Source organism: Syngnathus typhle, linkage group LG4 (genome assembly GCF_033458585.1).
Source record: "Syngnathus typhle isolate RoL2023-S1 ecotype Sweden linkage group LG4, RoL_Styp_1.0, whole genome shotgun sequence".
Taxonomy (NCBI): domain Eukaryota; kingdom Metazoa; phylum Chordata; class Actinopteri; order Syngnathiformes; family Syngnathidae; genus Syngnathus; species Syngnathus typhle.
Genome location: NC_083741.1, coordinates 20948582 through 20970002, shown reverse-complemented (window position 1 = coordinate 20970002; position 21421 = coordinate 20948582). Strand labels below are relative to the sequence as shown.

At 45.8% G+C, this 21421-nt stretch overlaps 1 protein-coding gene across 4 annotated transcripts; it reads right to left on the bottom strand.

Moving 5' to 3' along the window:
- Positions 1-34: 34 nt before the first annotated feature.
- On the bottom strand, positions 35-21139 carry kif13ba (kinesin family member 13Ba). Of its 4 annotated transcripts, none has more exons than XM_061275787.1 (37): positions 20461-21139; positions 16380-16473; positions 13650-13662; positions 13382-13442; positions 12982-13074; positions 12704-12884; positions 12197-12284; positions 11929-12063; positions 11164-11276; positions 10663-10774; positions 10381-10593; positions 10201-10311; positions 9953-10087; positions 9749-9882; positions 9567-9653; positions 9316-9497; positions 8910-9189; positions 8638-8800; positions 8351-8506; positions 8135-8284; positions 7827-7952; positions 7426-7757; positions 7158-7290; positions 6928-7080; positions 6747-6846; positions 6548-6674; positions 6413-6468; positions 6129-6253; positions 5785-6060; positions 5546-5698; positions 5318-5395; positions 4781-4831; positions 4494-4659; positions 4110-4240; positions 3804-3866; positions 3090-3516; positions 35-2938 (listed from the first exon to the last, which is right to left on the bottom strand). In XM_061275787.1, exons 1-37 carry the CDS (start codon positions 20528-20530, stop codon positions 2751-2753), a joined length of 5256 nt encoding a protein of 1751 aa, XP_061131771.1. In that variant the 5' UTR covers positions 20531-21139; the 3' UTR covers positions 35-2750. The 4 variants fall into 4 exon arrangements, with proteins under 4 accessions (XP_061131771.1, XP_061131772.1, XP_061131774.1 ...); XM_061275788.1 differs by having other exon boundaries at positions 3804-3863; XM_061275790.1 differs by having other exon boundaries at positions 3804-3863; positions 4110-4207.
- Between the last annotated feature and the right edge of the window lie 282 nt (positions 21140-21421).

Here is a 21421-nt window from a genome sequence, read left to right as displayed (position 1 = left end):
CATAGCATTACATTAGCACATTTGACATTCAGTATTTACCTTTCATTTTCCTTTATTCTCTGATCAGATAACTGTTCCGATGATACAAATTAAAAAAAAACACGATAGATGTTCCTATTCACAATACACATTCTCTCTTTGGATTGCAGCATAGTGACAGAAAATTAAATTAAGAGGCAATCAAAACAAAACGGTCTTTACTTCTTTCCCCACTTTTTTTTTTACACACGCACGCACACACACAAAACATGATGGCTAATCTTTTGTGTTGATATGAAATGTTTGTCAGTTGCTGCGATATTAATGTTAAATCATATTCATCCCTTCGTAACAACAGAAAAACAAAGATTGTATTGCTTATTTGCACTTAGGTTGACAACACTTGACCAACACTTAAATAAAATAAATACAAGCAAAATGAACATTTTAGGCGCCCCAATACGAGCCTAAAGAGTTTCCTGCAAAATTAGAAGACACCTCTGAATGTGGGCAAAGCATGAATTAGCGTTTTTTTTTTATTTCATTTTTTTTAAACGGCCACAAATGGCTTTTGTGAATTGCGATGATGTCAGTAAGAGACATGTGACAAGATTAAATGTCACAATTACTGTAGGAAGTCTTGAAAACATGCACGAGGGGGGGGGGGGGACACTTAAGAAAATGCCGATATGAGAGGTGACAGAGACGCATATTCCTATCAGGGACATTTTTGCGCAGACTAGAAACAATGTCAACTTCATGGGATTTTTTTTTTTCCTGCTTAGGGTCGATTTTTTTAATACCTTCCAAGACCCAACACGCGCGCACATACACAAACATTTCCTCATTTCCTTTAAGTCATAATTTGATAAAAGCACTTCCGACCTAACCATCTGATACCTCCACTAACAACCTTAAAGTAACCATTTCATGACCTCCATTACTTTTTTCCTCTTGATTGCACCAGTTTTTTTTTTTTTAAATAAAATGTTAAGATTACACTTTTACTGCGGTTAAAAAAAAGAAAAAAAAAAAACACCACCTTATTTTGATTGTAGTATAACAAATTTTTCTGTCAAACCTTTTTTTCCTAAAATTAAATTAACAGCATTTATGTAACATTCCAACTATATTCTCGTAAATAATGCAGCTTTACTCGTGATATGACTTCACTTGCAGAAATGCATGACTTTTCTGTCCGAATATTATTTTTGCTTTAATCTAGAACATGTCCCGATTGAATTTATTCCCAATATTATTTCTGTTTAGGCATTTGTCATTTGGGGAGTGAGGGGCTCGAATTCCGGCTTTTAAGTCATAAAAACTATTCTCATAATATTGCTACACGTTTCTGCAAATGAAGCTTTTTCTTGTAAAATGGTCATTTTTTGGGTTCAATTTAGAAATGTGACATTACTCACCACATCATTTGTCAAAGATAAGTATAAATCAGGTGGCTGTCTGGTCCTAGGTGCTATTCATTCTTAGCAAAGTCACATGACAAAGTCCCTCACTCATCCTCCATTTGAAAGAAACAAAAATGAATGTGAGTGTCGACTACAACTAGATGGGAGTGTTTATAGCAGCGATTATTCAAAAAATCATTTGTGCAATTTAAAAAGTTTTTTTTTTTTTTGTTAAATGGCAGTAAAGAAAAAAAGGCTTTGTTAAATGTGTCTGCCACAGAGGCTTATGTATATTTAAATAGAAATAAACTAATTGTGATATGTCTCGTAACACGCAATGATCACACTAATGATTATTTTAAATTTCATTCTTATAATTAGGGCCACAGTGAGAAAAAAATATAGTTTGATAATGAGAATAAAGTAGTAACATCGAAAGAAGGAAACGCTAATGTTGAGAGTTGTACGCAAGTCCAACGTCAGGCAGTGCATGAAAAGAAGTCATTTCATGATTACCAGCAAAGTCAGATTGCTTCTTTTCGAGTGAAATTACCTTCGTAAACTGTGCAGCTCACAAATACACAACATTACTGTCATATTTTCCTCAAACTTTTGTTGTTGTCACTTTATGACTTTGTCATAAATGTACACTTGTTGAGTCACAACATTAAAAATTTGGTTTTGAGCAAAAACCTAAAATTAGGTGCTTTCTAGGATTATTCGGTCCAAACTGTTTGATGAACTTTTCAACTTTTTTGTGATCCTGTGAAATTGCATTTATGATGCTAATGTTTCTTTGCATTTTTTGGCATCATCAGTGTGGCCCTAATCATTTTCCGCACTTTCTATTTGCGTTGTGTATTACCGTCATCGTAACAATTTACCGACAGGCCACAGTGACAAGTCATCACAACAAAAAAATCGGTTAAAAGTATACAAGGGCTTGGCAAATTGCCCATTTCCTAGGTCGTCTCTAAAATGTACACTAAAAAGTGTACGCCATCTTTTTGTTTTCTTTCCTACAATACAACAGGAGGTTGTTCCTGCCTAAATAAGAGTCTTTTCAAAATAAGATGCACTTACTCACCCAACACGCAGGGCCTCGTGCGTCATCCTTGACGTCAACACGGAGCCAACAAGTTGACTTATTGCACACAATGGCAAAATTGCCCTCGCTCACTTGGTCACTCACGCCCATCCTCGGTCCCTGAGACGGCCTCCGACGCAGCGACAGCAAGAGGAATTGTGGCCAGAGATGCCAAACTGGCGAAAAAGCTAAAAAGAAAGCGTCGTCTCCTGGCGGTGACACGTAAGAGGAGATTTCGCCTTTCCTCCGTCCAAGGCGGCGTCTCCGGGTCGCTGCTCTCAGCTGCTCCAGGATTTGCGGTTGTCCCCTCGGAGGACGGGAACCCGGGCAGTGTTGGGAGCGGCGGGGAGCTCCGAGGCGCCTTGCCGGCTGTCCCGACAGCTCAGGCGCTCCGGCCGAACCAGAATGCCGTGCGCGGGCCGGCATCGGAAGTAGCGGTGGCCGCCCACGCAGCCGTCGTGTTTACCTTGAAGGAAGAAACCAAAAGGTTGTGCAAGGCTCCTGTTCGGCGCCACACTCATTTACTTTGGTAGATTATATTTATACTTATTTAACTCCCCCAATATATAATGATTGGAAATGGATTATTTTGAGTTTATAACTTCACCACAACTCACCTGCGGGGGAGTCCAGCTCCACACCCACCCACACGCCCTCGGCAAAGTGCGTGGCCCCCACGTAGCGCACGGTGCCCGCCTTGCCACTCCCGACGGTCACATGGGTGCCGTCCGTCAGCCACTCGGGCAGGGGCGAGTCGTCGGGCGGCTTCTGTTCAGAAAGGAAGGGGCGTGCGGTCACGCCGTCGTGATTGGCGGCGAGCGCGGCCTCGAGGAGGAGGGAGGAGGACGACGAGGACGAGGAGGGGGGTTGCAGGACGTCCGACAGGGTCGCCGTGGAGACGCTGGCCGAGAAGTAGCCGCTGGACGATTGGCTGAGCGGGCTGAGGGGGGTGCCGTCATGCGGGTCATGCACGGTAAGAGGAGGGGCGTCGGCTGGGTCGGAGCGCCGCTCTTTGGCCGGCGCCGCTCGTGGGACGGGGGCGGCCTAGCGATGACCGCCGGGGGCGGACCACACAAAACCAGCGTCAGACTCGCAATCGGCACCCTTTGTCTCGCAGATGTACTTTTTGGGTCATAATCCTGTGCAGTTACTTTGGAGCATACCTTTCCAAAATCAACCATTTACTTCAAATAAGTTGGTTTTAGTGCTAGCCCTACTCTCAGGACTAAGATTGACCAGCACCAAGAAAAGAGAGCTGAAAAAGTCTATTCAAATGTAAATAAGAGCGTGATGAGGAGCTTGATAAGACAGCATGTGTTATGCATCCTCACCATGTCCACCTTGACCCTGCTGTCATCCACCCCTGGTGGCGACATGATGCGGGGCATGTGCTGCTGGACGGACAACAAAAAACAAAACAAAAGCAGGTTGGCTGCCTGTGCACGACTTCACATGACGAAAGTTTGATTTAAGATATTTGCTGCTTTCCACATGGAGGCAAGAACTTTTTTTCCAATTATACAACGATTATTTATTTCAAATTAATTTGCAGATCATTAAGCTACGGATTGCGAACCCAAATTTGAGAGCCACTGCTCTTGGGAGGAGGAAAAAGCGCAGCGGCCATCTTTGCCCACCTGCTGGCCGTGCGGCGACGGCCTCAGCTCCTTCTTGTCATCGCGTGCCGGAAACAAAGACTTGAGCAGTTTGGGCATCTGCGGAACCAACGCCTTCACTGAAAGATAAGAGGCAGCAAGTCCTGAACGACCTGAGGGGGAGGGGGGGAGGCGGAGAAGGAAGGAGGAGGCAAGGAATCAAGGAGGCAAAGGAGGTGTGATAGATTAGCAGAGAAGCACAGAACATGGCAGCACAAAGAGTGGAAAAAAAAAATGCATTGCAATCAATCAAACTGATGATTCATTCATTCATTCTTTTTTGTATAAACCGTGAGCTCATGGTCGGCAGAAGCAGCAGAAGAAGATGAAGCCGAAGAACAATGATGGCGTGGTGGTGGTGGCTACCTTGCTCTGGCTCCTGGTTGAGTGGGGAGGTGACGGCATTTGAGGAGGGCGGCGACGGTTGCTGCGGCGCCACGGGGTAATAGGTGGAGGGTGACGAAGCCGGACGGGGGAGCGTGCGATGGTACGCCGACGGCATGAAGATGTCCTGCTGACTCTCCCAGCGACCCTGAACACCACACATGCAGCCATGAAATACACGAATTGACTTTCCTACTAAAGGAACATTTGTTTTCTTCTGAAGCTATTTTTTAGATTGTGCAAGTGTGTGTCCTGTGTGTGTGTGTTACCTTGTCCTCCATCAGGGAGGTGGTGGACAAGTCTTGTCGACTTCCAGACAGCTGTGGATGAACAAAAACATCAAGCAAATATTATTCATGAGAAAAACAAAGTGACAAAGGTGGAAGGAAATGTTGCTCTTGTTTTCAGTCGGCACTTTTGACTGAAAAAAAAATCTTTTTCTCAGACTCACATTGGTTCATGTAGTCAAAGTGCTGATGTTGCAGATTGTGGCTTTTTTTTGTGTGAGTTTGACTACTGCTGAAAATGAATGTCCTGATATATATTTGTAAAAACTTCTTTCTTCATAACTCTATTATCCAAGTAATGCAGCGACTGCTCTGATATATATATTTTTTATTTTAAAACTACCAACAGTTGAAGAAACACAAATTGCTTAGTTCATATACTGAAATTGCTGATGTTGACTATTGTCACTTCCTGTCTCTCGTGGTTTCCGAGAGGAATCGTTTAGAATTGGTGTTTTCCTGGAGCTTCATTTACCTCAACATGACTTATTTGACGTGTTGGCTCTTTTCACTTCTTACCCTGTTGACAGACGGAGAACTGAGACTCCGCCGGTTGCTTCGTCCTCTTGCAGCGAGCTGCTCCTTCACTGTCACCTCCTTCCACACACAAACAAAGAAATGTCAGATTATCTGCTAATAATCATATCAATATATATATTTTTTTTAACGTATCCTCTTTACTCTACCTCGTCCTGCATTATGGTGGGATTTGTGTGAAAAACACTATGCTTTGTCGGACGTGTGTACCTGTCTGAGTCGGTCCAGGGTGAGGATGTTCTCTAGACTGAGGACGCTGCGTAGGTACTTCTCAATGGCAGCTTCGTCGTCGGCCGACTCGCTGCTGTGAGCGCTGGCCGCGAGGCGGGCCAGCATCTCCCTGTCTTCTGATCCAGGAGCGTCCTAACGAGGCGGAGGAAAAAAAACAACAACATTGAGTTAAATAGCCAAAGACTCCAGAGCTCACGCAATATTTTTTCTGGCCTTACCCCAGGGATGTTGGAGACCACCTCAAAGGTGACGCCGCATCCAGGGATGGTGCTGCGCGTGGACATCCTCTTGAGGAAGTTGTGGGCAAAGCCCTGACGACCGGGATTAACGTTGACGCAGATCCTCTTCCTGAGAACCAGCTGCATGTCGGCCGGGTGGCTGAGCTGCACCACCGCCCGCACGGTGAGGTACACCCGGCTGTCGGGCCAAGCTCCCCCGCGGCTCAGCTGCGGGCACTCGTGGACGGTGGAGTCCCACGACGCCTCCGCCTTCACCTAGTGAGCAAGATTAAGATTGGAGGCCGACCAAAACAAACCAAGATTCCCTCCTTCGTCGTCTTTACCTCGCCGTCGTAGTGTTTGACAATCTGCAGGTCGAAGAAGTCATCCTCGTCTTCGCCGCTCAGCGTGGCGTCCCAGCCTCCTGCGTCGGGAACCTCGAACTGGTCTTGGGAGCTCAGGTCATCAGCTGTGATGAAATATGGACAGTTTATCTCAACCATTTTCCCCCGAAATCTCTCATACTAACATTATTTTTTTATATTGTGTCTAAATAGAGCTTCCGATCTTCATTTTGCAGGCATATGAATCAGAATAAATATTTCATATAACAACAAACATGACGTACGTTTGAGGTTGAGGAAGAGGACTGGAACGTGCGTCTCCATGCCTGGAAGCGGAACCCTGTGGACAAACGAACAAGTCCAACTCTATCTTTTCTTCAAACTCTGACTTTGACGCACGTCGCTAGATCAAAACATACCATTCGGCAGGTGCTCCAGGAATACCGCTGCCAGCAGAGGGCACCATGACAGCGTTCCTCTCTTCCGTCAGTGTCAAGCGCCATTCCAGCAGCTGAGCCTCCCTTTCGACGTCGTCCTCGTTTTTTTCTACACGCAACGGTTACCGCGTCAACCACACATGCATGCAACGGGCTGGTCTTGTGTGCGGCTGCGGCCGACCTGCTTTGCTGACCAGGCTCTGCAAGTGCTGGTCCAAGTACTCCTGCCTCTTGGTGAGCGCCGCCAACCACTGACGTCGCAAACGTTCTAGGTCTCTCTCCTGAGAGAGAAAATGCACAAAACAATTAAAAAAAAAATCCAATCATTTGCATTATTTTTCTATTTGTGACTGTTTTCCAACTTGATAACTGTCCATCTCGTCTCCCTCTGGGCCGATGGTGCTGGTGATCTCCACGCAGCCCACCGACACAGCCAGCACGATCTCCGATATGAGCGGCATGGTGCCCGAGTCCTGAACGGAGCGCACGTCTACTTGGATTCTCCTCGCCTGACCCTGCGAGAATAAGAAGCCATGGAAGGATGGGTTAACTTTGGGAAGGCTTCTGTAGGCTTGGGTAGATTCGTCCGTACTTGTCGTAGCTGAAAGATTCCGCCCGTGTTGACGTCTCGGGCGGGAATGACTTCAACGGGGACAAAGTCTCCGTTCTCATTAATTTCCAGGATTTGGATCCAGAGTTCCAGCCGGCGCATTACCTCACTCCACCTGCGGGGCAAAAACAAGTTCTGCAATGAGTTTATTGGCACTCAGCTATATCGCTATTTTTTTTCATAAATTAGTTTCGGCTCTCTGAATGCTTTGTGAAACCTGAAATGGCACCTGAGAAAGAAAAAGCTTCACCTGTCTCGTAGCGTGCGCGTCTTGGCCTGGATGATGCTGAGGTCCCAGAGGGCCGGGTTCCTGCCCGCGTCAGCCTGCCTGTGTCCATACACCTCAATGGCCACGGCCCCTTCGGTCAGGTACTCGATGAAATCCTCCGACACGGACACGGCCAGCTCCTTGCAGCTGTCGAACACCACCATGCAGTGTGGGTCTTTGGTGCTGGGCGACGACGAGTGGAGGTCCACCTCGGGGGCCACGATGATGGGCTCGGGTTGGTCCCAGAAAGTGTATTGGCAGAAGACAAAGTTGGACAGGTACTGGGGGAGACCGGTGGCCTGTAGGATTTTAATCTGGGGAAAACAAAAAAACGACATAGATTCAGGACCATCATTGACACGTCGGCACCAGGGATTTCTTACCATGCAGACAAGTTTGCGATCCTGAATTTCTGAGTCTGGGTTGTTGTCGGGATCGTCTCCTCCCGCGATGTTGTCCTCCAGAGCCCCTCCAACCCTCACCACCTCCACATGGAGACGCCCAGCCACCTGATGACATAAAAAAAAAAAACATTACCCCTTCCTGAAATATATTTACACGATTTAAACACCCAAGTATGCGCCATTTATTATTTCTGTTAAGCTTTTGACTAATTGCAGAGTTTGTACAAAAGTCATATATGGAGAAACTTGGTGTGCGGGTTGTGATTATGTAAATGAGTCCAACTTACCTCTCCTTTTTGGTTGATGATGGGCACAGCGTACTGCAGCTTGACGTCATAGAAAAGGCAGGACAAAAAGACGTTGGCCACGCCGATCAGGCTGTGGTTCTCTTGCTCATCGAAGAAAGGGTCGGCCCGGCGGAAGTATGAGCGCATTCCCTGGATGCAAAGAGATCAGTTAAACCTCCCCGGGTTCCGCACGGCAATTCTTTACCGCTAACTTACCGGGTTGTCGCTGTCGTGCAGGTGGTAGTCCTGCCACTCTTGGTAGAGCTCCCTCATGTCCACCAGGCGGTTCTCGGTCTTTTCTAAGCTCCAGATTTGTTTGCCGCGGCAGCGACGTCGCACTTGAATGGCGGGCTCGCTGAGCACAGCGTCCCTCTGCACACACAGTCATTACCAGTTTGGTTAGCTTGATTTAACTAGTCTCATGCCATCGTTTTTAATAAAATGACTCAAAGGGAAGCTTTAAATCAGAAATCTTAAATATGGCTGAATTGGAGGTTGGAGACCTTTCGGTTGGCGTTGAGGTTTTCTGAGGGGATCTGCAGAGTGACCCGGTACTCGGTGTGGCGTTCCAGCTCATCTGAGATAAAGCAGGCCTCTTGTACCAAGAGGTTGGCTCTCACTATTTGCTCTCGCAGCCGCCTCAAGCTCCTCACCAACACAGCCTCCCTGTGGGAGAACATTGGAAGTGTAGGTAGAACAAGTCCGTTGAGTTTTATTTGTGTTTTCACAGTCCAAAGTGAGCTCTTCTTTATTTTGATGTTGAATCTTCACCCACCTGTCTTCATTCCATTGTCTCAATCGGCTCTGAGCGCTGCTGGAGTGGCTCATGCCTCCCATGCTCAGCCTCTCCATACTACGGTAGTGAGACTGCTGACCAGTCCCGGGCTGGCCAAACGGCGGCGGTCCCGGGGGGCCCGCGGACAGCCGGTCCGGGTTAAGCTTGCGACGAAGCTGCTGTAGCTCCTGCTCGTACATCTGCCTCTGGCGCTCCAAGGCTGAGCGTTTCTCCTCTTCGTGTTGCCTCTCCAGCGACTGCAGGACGCTCTGCATAGGGTCTGACGGGAAAAAAAAAAAAAAAAAAAGCATGAGAATTTATTTATTTAACATCGAAAAAAAAAAAACATGTGAATGGAGGTCAGTGATTCTGATGGTCAGCAGGACAAAAAAAATATTTTGCTTACCATTGCTACCCAGAGCCTTCATCATGACTTCAGTCTGAGCAAACTCGTAGGAGAAGCTGACCTCGCTGGACACTTCGCTGGCCGAGTCGCCGTCCGCATCGAGCTGCTCGCTGCTGCCGCTCTTCTTCATCACGCCCTCCTCATCCTCTGCGGTTCGACCGCGCCGCTTGGGAAGGTTGATCCTGCGTGGAAAAATGGTTTGAAGTTTTGAACCTTCCCCCTACAGACACACAAAAACTGAGGGACAATACCTGAAGAAGTGATTGTTTCCCCAGAGGATTCGGTCGCCATGGTGAAGCTGTAGTCCGCAGGTAGCCGGAGACCCATTTACACATGTCCTGTACACAGATTGAGTTTGAATTCAATTTGACATGACCATTTTCACATTCAGTAAATCGCGCAAACTAAATAAGTAAAGTAAAAGAACGTTTACCGAGCGTTGGGGTACGGGGTGAGGATGACGGCGGCGTCGGCGTTGATGTCGATAACGCAGTGCTCGGCCTGGATGCCCATGCCGCACAGCTGGATGTCCTGGGAGTCTGCCGAGCCCACCTGGGTGTGGTCCTCCTAAAGAAGAAGAGTCAAGATGAACAGAATTCAGTGGTTGAATCAATTCATCGCTTCATTGCGTGTGTACCTTTAAATAGTACACCAGCAGTTCGTTGAGTGCTGGGTCTGCATTCAGGTTGACCAGGAAGCTTTTATCGTCGCCCACTTTGATGCCCGACGACTGGAGGGAAATGCCCAGACTCTCCAGCTGCTTCTGACGTGCCTACAAAAGGGTTCAAATATGGTTTTAGAAACGAGTTTTCCTTACAGTTGCAGTGCTGTCCAGTTTTCCATGTTAGTAGCCCTTTAATTGATCAACTTTGTTGTCGTGGTTACCTGAGCCACCTCCTCTGTTTTGCGAAGCTTATCCTCCCACGTGACGGTCATCTCGTGAATCAACTTCTCAGACTCTTCCAGGCGATCCTTGAGCTCTGGGGCTTTCAAAGACTGCACGGGATGAAAAGTAATTAGGAGGTAGAGAAGATTCCGGGGGCTTCTTCTCAAAGGGGATCTCACCTCGGCTTGAGTGAGCTGCACTCGCAGCTTCTCCACCTCCTCACGCAGCTCCCGAATAATGCGAGCGTTGGGGTCCTCGTTGACCACGGCGTGGTTAACAATGCTCTTGGCCCGGTCGGCGTAGCGCAGCGTGGATAGCGTCTCTTCGTAATTGTCGGCCGCCGGGCTCACCGTCGCCACCATGGCCGTGCGGCTGTTACCGCCGAGACAGTCCTTCGAGAGCGGAAATGAGAATGTAAAACCAAGGAGAGCGAGAGGAGGCTAGCGAGCGCACGTTTGTACCTTCAGCAGCCATGTCAGAACAGAGTCTCGGTAAGGAACAAACTTGGTCTTGTTTTTGGTAGTTCCTTGCTCGGCCAGAGCGGAGATCACCAAGCCCAGTGTAGTCAGCGATCTGACAGACACGCAAACAAAGTCCCGCTTTTTTATCAGCTTTGAAGAGGGCTCAATAAACAAAATACTTTCTGCTATCTTGATGTTACTTGGGCTGCAAAGTGGCGGAAAAATTCCAATTGATTTCCACGGCAAGTTAAGATACGGAATTTAATTTCAGCTTGAGGCATTAAAACGACTATAATAAGAAATGATTTTATTAAATCAAATATTTAAAAGAAAATGTATTCATATTATATTATATTATATTATATTATATTATATTATATTATATTATATTATATTATATTATATTATATTATATTATATTATATTATATTATATTATATTATATTATAGCTTAAAAGAAAGCAGTGATGTCGGGTGAGGTTTCTGGCTGCGTGTCCATACTTGTTGATGTTGCTTCCTTCCTTGAGACGCTCTCCAGCCGCTCCGGTTTTGGCGGCTCGCTCACTTCCGGCTAAGTCCACCAGACTCAGCCGACTCACTTTTTCACCACTTGTCTGTAAGAGAGCGAAAAGGGGGGGAGGGGAGAAAGAGGGGGGGGGGGGGGAAAGGGCAGAGGGTTCACGTGATTTGCGGCTCATTTGCGGCATTAAAAAAATATGTTTGGAGGCCATGAACACTGTTGATGTTGCTCGACAATACAAAAGGCTATTGTGAGTCGCCCAATATGTTTACAACTCGGAAGAGGACAACTCGTGGAAATTTGCATGAGGGCTGATGGAAATTTTTGGTGGCTTTTTTTGCGACTAATCTTGTACAAGATTCTCTGTTTTCCACTGCAAATCCAAATGTCAAATTCCATTTCTTCAATTGGAAGATACTAAAATGAGATTCCAATATTTACATATATCCACATTTGATTCAAACCTATTTTCTTCCCCCCATTAACGCTGCCGTGTCCAAATTGCCACTTGGGAGAAAAACAAAAAAACAAACTGGTCCCTTGAACCATACAGTGTAAATCCAGCCATGTTTGCTCAATGCCAAACACAACAAAGCAGAGTAGGACTCGGGCAGCCTTGGAAACACAGTCGACGGCGGTTAATTATTAACGTGATGTGCCATTGGCTGTTTTGCGGCCATCGATGGAAGCGACGGGTAAAATAAGTGCGGCCTGGGGCTCCACGCATCTTTGTCTTTGTACCTTACCCCAGACTGCACGTCCGTCAGGGTGTGCGTGAGGATGATGTTGAAGACGGCGTGCGATCGACTGCTCTCCTCGTTCATGTTGGTGGCGGCGACAGTGCGAGACTTGTTCCCCTCTGACATCAGCACCTCGATGTCCTGTCAATGGTTAATTGGCCTCTTACTTCTTTTCGACACGAAATGACATACATGTCTGATGCCATCATTGGGTAAATGAATTATTTCTTCATGTGTTTATATTAGTCGTCAATGAAATGTATGGCAAGCTCACCTTGTAGCTTGCAACAGCTAGCCGAGAGAGACCGTCCACATATGGACCCAGCACTTTATGTTCTCTTACTCTCAGCGTTTGTCTGCCCCTGGAAAGAAAAGAAGAACGGTGAACAATTGAAGACTCGCGTCGAGATTCTGGCGCTTCCGACCGCAGCCCGGTTTGTGTTCCCTGACCCTCATTCAGGCGGGGAACTTCATCAATGGCAAAGCACATATGGTTGTCAGATGGTCTGCTCTTTTTTTGACCTCAACGGGCAAAGAGTCTAAAGCGCCGACCAAGTCAAAGGTCAGGTCGTCAGCAGCAAGGCCAGTGGTGCTGATTTAGTGTTGTACATGACCTGAAGTCCACCAAGAGCAACTCCCAAAACCAGCGACCACACACGCAACAGCTGGTCTTGGCCAGCAATCAACCACTTTCTTAACATCACATCTTCAGAAATGTTCCAACAGGGGAGACTCATGTTTTGTTTTGTTTTTTTTGGAACTAGAAATAGAATTACCGTACCCTTTGGGGTCCAGCAGATCTCGAACCTTTTCATTGTAGATCTCCATGTAGGAGACCTCCACTGTAAACTTCTCCTGCTCACGCTGCTCCTTCTGCGTGCGCTCAAACAAAGCGCTGCAGAGGCGGGGGATGAGCCCCGGCTGGTCCACCGAACCCATCATGGTGTAGGACTTTCCGGAACCTACACAGGTAAAGAGGACATCCAAAATGACATGGAGTTGTAGTATAGTGAAATAGTCGGAGTTATAAGTTTCAAGTGATTAAAAAAAGTAACTTACCGGTTTGTCCGTAGGCAAAGATGCAGGCATTGTAGCCAAGGAAGGCGTTATGGAGAAGACTTTCTCCAAGGCACTGAAAGACCACCTCCTGACCTGGAGGGAGAACCAGGTTGTTCTAGTCTTTTAAGTATCAACATTTAGGACAATATGTAAGGCTGAACAATGTATCATTTTCTGATCGAAATTATAATTACCGTATTTTCCGGACTAAAAGTCACTCCTGAGTATAAATTGCACCCCGCGACTTATAGTCCGGAAAATACGGTAATTTGCTTTCATGTTTGTAAACGTTACTGCTTATTGTGAATATTACACTGAAGCTTGGTTTAATGAGAATTGTGCAATATCTGCCAGAAATTTTGTTCAGCCTTAGAGCTGGGGATGTTTTGGGCAAACCAACCGGCAAATTTCTCCTTGTCCGATTCGTCCATGGACCAGAAGCAGTAGTCGTAGGCAAAAACCTGGAGAGCACACGCAGGCAGGCAGGCAGATGTGAAGAACCAAATGGTTGCTATGGTGTATGTGTGCACGAGTCTAATATGGCCTTTCCAATCGAGAGCCACTCCAACACAGCCGTGTCTTTGTTTAAAGCCAGCGGTGACTCACGAAGAGCCGAAATGAGCTCACTGTTGACAGTTTAAAAAAAAAAAAAAAAAATTCGGCATTACCTTGGACTGAGTCCTGGTGATGTTGCGCAGAGGGTCAAAGTGCACATGGGGAAAAAAGAGACAGAATAGATTTTATGCAGATTAGCAAGTGTCTGTTACTTATTTACAACAAAGAAACAATCGCGTGTCTTTTGAAGACACAGAACCAAAAATAGCTTTCGACACCCGCCAACACTTTGTGTGTGTTTGTTTACTTCCCAAGTGTGTAGCTGGAGGTAGCTTGTCGTTTTGAATGAGATTCTGTAAAGGGGTTAGTGGGTCGAGGTTATGATAAGAACTCAAAGTGACATTTAAAAGGCAGACCATAGCATCCATTAGCATATTTTGCTAATTGGCTGTAGCTTGCTCATTTTTCCTCACTAAACTGAAATGTTTTTTTCCTGCACAATTTAACGTGGGCCGAGAATGACGTCAGGGTTTTGTTCGGTGACCATGAAAAGGAGATTTGACTTGGCGCACTTGGTTCTTCGTGCAATTTGGGCAGCGACCACACAAACATAAGCAGAAAGAAAATGACGGATTGATGAACACTTGACACCAAAACAGCAGATGGAAATTCCTCCGCCACCGCAGACGTTGCTTTGTTGAGGAGTCAAAAATTTCAAGTTAAAAGCATGTGAAAATCATCTCTGCGTGCTTCTCAAACCGCGTCTCGCTAAGTTCCGAGCCAAGGACTTATTAAGTATGTTTCAACGGACATGCTTGACAAAATGAAATCCGACAAAAACGGTATCCCTCTACATCTTTTCTCCCGCATGAAGGCAAACCGATGTTCCTTGCAATCCTCCTCACGCTTGTTGGCACCGGCGCCAAATGTACCAGACGGGCCCATGTGACTTTGCGGGTAGTGACTGAGCAGTTCCTAAAAGGTCAAGATTTCCAAGCGTCATAACAGAGGATGTCCACAAAGCTCAGCAGACATCAGCTCGGTGAACATCTGAGCAATCAGCTTTTATTTGAACTACCGTAATTTTCGGAGTATAAGTCACACCGGAGTATAAGTCGCACCAGCCATAAAATGCCCAAAAAAGCGAAAAAAAAAACATATCTATGTATATAAGTCGCTCCTGAGTATAAGTCGCCCCCCCCACCCAAACTATGAAAAAAACGCGACTTATAGTCCGAAAATTACGGTATTTCTTTCCACCCATTTTGTTGAAATTATTTTAAACATGGCGCGACGAACACGAGGGCCTTCGTGAGCGTGGCAGGTTTGTGACGTTTGCTGCGATGACAGCTGTCGCGGCAGCTTTGAAGACGGAGGTTGAGAAGACTCGTCTTCGCCCTTGTGTGCCTATTAATGAGCAGCGAGAATTAGATGGTCCGGAAAGCCGCGGGCTTGCTCCTCCGCTCTCATCACCGTCATTTAGAAAATGTCTTAACGCATGGCTGCTCCCCCCCCCCCCTTGCTACTGTTCTTGCATTGTTCTTCCAGCCCGAGCCCTCTTGCTGGGAATGTACCATTCAAGGCCGCGTGGGGAGAAACGGACCGAGACTGGAATGCTAAACCGAAACGGAGTTGGCGCAGATGTAATAATGATGGCGGCCGCAAGCATTTATCAGCCAAGCCAATTTTTTTTTCTTCCATAAACTTTCATTTGTCTTCTACAGACTCGAGAGCGAGTGATGACTTGACTGATTACAATCAATAAACACCCACGTTTAATATTATTGATTGCTTGCATTGCTGATTTGGAAAAATGGCTTAGTTACCAATTTATTGACGTTACTTCATAATGGTAAGTGATGAAATCAATGAATGATTGTATTTATTAATATCAGTCAATGATTTGCCCAGTCCTGCTTGCCACACAATGTCATCTGACAAATCCATCATGAAAATAATAGCGAAAGAACGATCCCAGGGGAAGACGGGGATTACACCAACCGGCCTTACGTGACCTATTTATCCATTTGTGCTGGACATATCGCTGGGACTCTAAATCCAAAACAAATGCGTGCTAACGCGCTAACTACGGGGGCACTCGGCGTGCTGCGGCTGCACCTGCGACATCGCAGCACGCCGTCTCCCCCCCCACGCTGCCTGTCGGCGAGTAAACGCCGGCGAAAGGCTTTTTCCTCCTTTTATGCAAATGTTGTCCAGGCAGAAAAAAAAAACGAGAAGCATCTGCGCGGCGAGGCCGAGCACTCTCGCCGCTTCCTCTGCCTTTTGTCAGCCCCACAGGCGGCCGAAGAAACTACAGCCGGGGCTCTTGTTCGCCTCCATATAAAAGTCACCAGGGGGAAGGTTTATGGTCGACAGATGTTCCCGTGAATGAGACCGTGGAGTTCCAACGCTGGAGGAAAGGGGCTTTGGCAGGCGCGGGAGTCGACCCGGAGTTAACCTAAACAAAGCCGTTTGTTGTTGCCACAGAAACGGACGGAAGACTTGGGAAAAAAGGGAGGAAGTCAAAGCGGTGGGAGAAAGAAAGACTTCCAGGCCGAGGCCTCAAACTCTGCCTCATTCCCTTCATTTCATTTTTCCAGTCTGTTCCACCAGTCAGTCACAAGATCCTTTCTTCCGACACAGATGACTTGCTCTAAATATGGAGTCGGGCTGTTGATGTTGCCATGAGGAACGGGGGAGGGGCGATTCAACTTTGTCCCCTTCGGAGTTTTTGCGGTGGATTGGCTGTTGATAATAAATTGTGTATTTCCTGCCAACTGCTGCATTTGGGCTAACCGAGTGACACGCTAACACTTCCAAAGCCTCGTGAAGAACCAACGTACCTGGTGTCGCTCTTGCCCAGGTTGGTCATGGCAGGATGGAGGACGGTCTGGTTCTTCACCATCTCCACCACGCACTTAGTGTTTAATTCCTTTTCTGCAGACAAGGACAGGACAAAAGTGTTTGGATGAAATCTCGCTGGATTCAGATGCTATTGTGTGAAATTAGGATTTACGGCAATCATCTCGATTTCCATGCTCCGCGTCAACTTCATCAGAGTTGATCACGTGATGTTTGGGCAAGCGCCGCATGCCGAGACGTGCACTCGAAACGACGAGGCTAATTTGCAGACAAAGCGATAATTGGGAAGTTGGCTAACTTTGATCACGAGTTAGCGTAAATTGTGTAAAAACATAATATTGGAACATGGGAGGGTCAGAATTTGAACAATGACCTTGTAAGTTGGACTTTAAGTTAATCAATAGAGCAGGACACACAGTTGACGTGACCCCCCAAAGTGTTTGTTTGATAAGCAAAAGTTGGGCAGTCAGATGGACCGGTTCTACTATTCGGTGACACTGACTGAAAATAAACGAATATTTGATAAGAAAATAGAAGTGGGAGTCTTTTCTCTCCCGTTCAACGCACCTTCCTCTGGAATTTGCTGCAGACAGATGTTTGATTCACTCAGCTATGGTTTGAAATAGAGAATCTCCTCACTCTAATAAAATTGGCCTGCTCGCAAGACATGCGTGAACAAGCTCAGATGATTTTCTTGTCTTCTAGTTGTTTTGGCAAAAAGGATGAATTTAATCGTTTATCAAAGGAATCAACACATATTTTGATCATGGATGAATCATTTAGAGACCTCGTTTCATTTGGAATTGTCCAAATGATTCAAATTAAATCGTCCAGTAATTTCAGACTGATTATTGTTGTATTTTGTTTTCAAAACTTTGGAAAACAATGAGAAACATTTTCTTGCCGATTTTCTGACACGCTCCCGACCAAACCAGGAACGGAATCATTATTTAAGTTTGCGTTTTCGCCACTGTCAATAGACATGATGTCATGTGGGAATTAAAACTTTTAAATCAACAGATTATTAAAATAATTAATAGTTGCAGGCCTATTTGGAACAGCACTGTACTGGTTGTACTGGTCTTGGTTTGGAATTGGAACTCCACCAAAGCAGACACACCTTGGTTTGGAATTTCAACGCGACAGAACCGCCTTAAATTTGGAACGGGAACGAAAAAGATTTTGGTTTGGACTTGCTCCATCGGGACGCATTTTGGTTTGGGCCCGTGTAATCACCATAAATGCAAATGGGATTAAAAATCTGCCTTCCAATTTCCATTGGCCGTTTCTCTCCCGTATCGTCGTGACTACGAGGGAACGCCAGAAACCCGATTGGTTGATCCGGGAAGGCCGCGGCCATGGGAACACAGAGGCTCTTACGCAACATCGGCAAATATTCCCTCCAACTCACTCCCTTCCTGCCTTTGTCCCGTTTTGCCCGCCATTCCTCAACCTGGATTGAACCACTCCTTAAAAACAAGACTGTGCAGTGGCTACTTTGAATGTGAAGCCTAAATTTAGTAACTGCTGACCATGTGACTATTAATTAATTAATTAATGACAGTGGAACCAAAAATTTGTTCGCACAAATCATAAAAACATTGAAAAATGCTTGTTTTGAAAAAAGTTCATATCAGTCGATAATAAATAAAAAATATAATAAATAAAAATAAATAATAATAATAATAAATAAAAAATCATTAAAACCTAACTTGTACAGTGAATAAAATGTTTTAAGACTGAGCGAATGAATTCACTTTAGATGGTTTGCTAGTGTTTTTCTTTTTTTAAATCAACTTATAAGTGAACCAGTGTCTTGTCTTGTCTTCAAGCTGGAGGCAAGCTTCTTTGAATCTTTTTTTCTTTCGCTCCTTTTTAAAGAACATGCTAGTGTTCTGACGTCGACACAGAGGCTCCGTTCAGTCAGCAACGTTCCGGTTTGGAAACGTGGCAACTGCTGCTGCTGTTTCCAAAATCATCCTGCCCACATGGACAGTCAAGCCACATTGACCAAAGTTGAGTCACGTATCTGAAGGCACAACTGGAGTTTAGTTTTCATTTCCTCTCTACCAGGTAACAACAATTTGCGGGGCAGCACATGCGGGCCGAGCTGTCAGCGCTCTTCTCTCGTGCCCGGCCGGCTTCCCCGCAGCTTGATTTCGGAACCGGTGACTGCGGGAGATGCGCTGCGGGAATGTCTAGACGCATTGACTCAGTGGCTCGCTCAGACTCGGCTGACAATGATGCCTCCTTGACTTCGAGCGACGCCCGCGTTGGCAGCTGGCCAGGCATGACGGCGTGAATCGTCTGACGTGATTTAATGAAGCCAAAAAAAGGGGGGGGGCGGGCATTAAAAGTGTCGAGCGCGCTAGGCCCCCCCGAGCAGCTGTTGCTGCCGATTTACTGGCGGGCGTGCGTCAACCATGTTTTTGCCTTCGTTTGAGTTGGACACGGTTAACAAAAGTAAATAAATAAATAAATAAATAAATAAATGGCCACTATACACATCCGAATGCTTTTGCAAGCTGCTGTCGAATGCACGCCGAAGCAACAGGTGGTGCTTGAAACTTAGGAGCTGCGGAGTCAACATATGGAGTATGATAATTGATATGTTTCCGGAGGGGGGTGGGGGGCTTCAACAAAACCATGGCTGGTTGATTCATTGATTCATGCTCAACATAACAACAGTTGCCAACAGATGATCAGTTGGCAACTTGGGGATTTGCTCACTATATTTAGGAAGTTTTCCATTCCCTTGCTGACTTCTCGAAATGATTTGTTTATATAGACGAGTGACCTAATTTTGACTAAAAACAAAATGAGCGGAACCACTTTTCTATTGTTGTGCCTATGAGGACAAAGGAGACTGGTGGAAGGCGGACAGAATGCCAAAAACAAGGTGCCCGGTTTACAGCAAGGATTTACACAAAATAGTGGAAACTTTGAACTTCCAAGCTACAAATATTTTCCAGATCTTGCTTGGTAAATACATACCGTAATTTTCGGACTATAAGTCGCGGTTTCTTTTCATAGTTTGGGTGGGGGGGGGGGGGGGTTGACTATACTCAGGAGCGACTTATATACATATATATGTTTTTTTCCCACTTTTTTGGGCATTTTATGGCTGGTGCGACTTATACTCCGGTGCGACTTATAGTCCGAAAATTACGGTAAATACATATTACAGACAAGTGTCACTGTCTCATGCTCTAGCTACACGCCTCGAACAAACACAGTGCGGCTCAGCCTGTAGTCATAAGTATCAGAATCCGTCTAAACTCTTACTGCATTTATTTGTGTCGATGTCTGGTTTTATTCAGCCGGGAAGCCACTGGTGATATTTTGGTCACTAGTCCTTTGGGAACGGGACTTGCTGAGTTGGCACAGTGAGTCATAACGGCCAGCAGAATGTGGACACAAAATCAAAGCTTTACTTGGGGAGGATTGGAAATTTCAATATCAGAGCGACAGTTTTTTTAATTCTAAATATTATTTTTGCTTCCTGATTTTATTTTCCATGATGCATTTCTTCATCTATTTAGTTACTAACTACTACTAACTAGATCTGTTGGCTTCCATTTAAAGTTAGAATGGTTTCAGACAGAAGTCAACCACCTTTACATGACAACAGCGGTTGAACAATGTCTATTCCATTATTATTATTACTGCCTATAGGGAAAAGAGTTTTGACGCCATACTGTGTTCCCAAACTTAAGGTTTTTTTTTTGTCGCCGTTAATTTAAAAGAATCTGATTTAAAAATTTACCGATGACAAAATGTTAACTGATTAGATGGTGTTTTCAATCCTTTTTGACGTTTTCAATAAAGAGACACTGTAGATACACGCGATGGCAACATTACGCTGCCCATCGTGAAAACGTCCAAGGTCGTATATCAAAACAAAAAAAGAAAGAAAGAATCGCAGTTAAAACCACGCCGATGACAACCAAACCTCCTTGGTGGAATTAATCAAAATGACACATACTTGTCAATTAGCAAACCCATCTTGACATAGGGGTGCTAATGTAAAAGAATGCATTTCCCAATTAAAGTGTCGCTCACCTCTCCTGTTCATGGGCCGAACGCGGACCGCCACCTTGACGTTGGAGTCGTCCAGGCTGGGCTCGACCATGCTGGCTGCTTTTCGCCGAGCCGATCAGCTCGTCCTCGGCGTCACGAACATCCAAATACCCAAACCCCCGCTGGCTGTTCCGCTAGCAGCCAGCTAGCTTCTCCGCCCGGCTCTGCTGCTCCACACACCGGGCATCACCACGGGTGTGTTGGGGACGGGGATATCTCGCAGGAAACCCTTCGCCGCCACTTAACTTCTTCTGTTAGTCATAGTAAAGACTTAAAAAGAAGACTATGATCAAATAAATGGGGGAAGCGGTGCTATTTATTCGCGTTTAGCATGCCACAAGCTAATTTGACAGGCGAGGAGAAAAAAAAAACATGCTAACCAAAACGAGCTGAGGAGGGGACGCCGAAGTCGCCCGGCCGAGCCAGGAAGGCGGTCATTATTGCTCATTTCCTCGCTAACATCTTCAGACGACCGTCGCTTTGCGGTAAACACGCCGCGTAGGAGTCGTCCCGTTACTTGGCACCGTTAATCAACACGGTAGAGCGACGGAGAAGTGAGCGGAAAAAAAAAAAACACCGCCCGGCGATGATCTTCACGACATTCCCAAACACGTAACGCATTACCCTCCTCTTCCTCCATTTCCTCCGCCTTGTGTGTCAAGTTACACTCCAACTTTACCATTCGCATTTCCGGTGTGGTCTTAAAGACTTCAAACTAAAACAGTCGGACAAACGGAAAATATTTGAAAGTACTAAATATTGCCAACTTCATATTTATTGTAGTTTTCAAATCGGAATGGTTTGTGCTATGCTGAGATTTACTTATTTTTCTACATAGTGACTGGAATTACTAATTAGAAATAATTAATGTTACATTATGATCAGATAGTGCTGGTTTTATCTAAATCGATGAATTCCTGAAATTTTAGTGCAGGTTTAGGAC

Coding starts and splice junctions, on each gene's coding strand:
- kif13ba (XM_061275787.1), bottom strand. CDS start 20,530: ATGGTCGAGCCCAGCCTGGACGACTCCAACGTCAAGGTGGCGGTCCGC. Junction 10,594..10,662: donor TTCTGACATGGCTGCTGAAG/GTACAAACGTGC, acceptor CCGCTCTCGAAG/GACTGTCTCGGCGGTAACAG. Junction 4,660..4,780: donor CCTCCCTGATGGAGGACAAG/GTAACACACACA, acceptor TGTGGTGTTCAG/GGTCGCTGGGAGAGTCAGCA.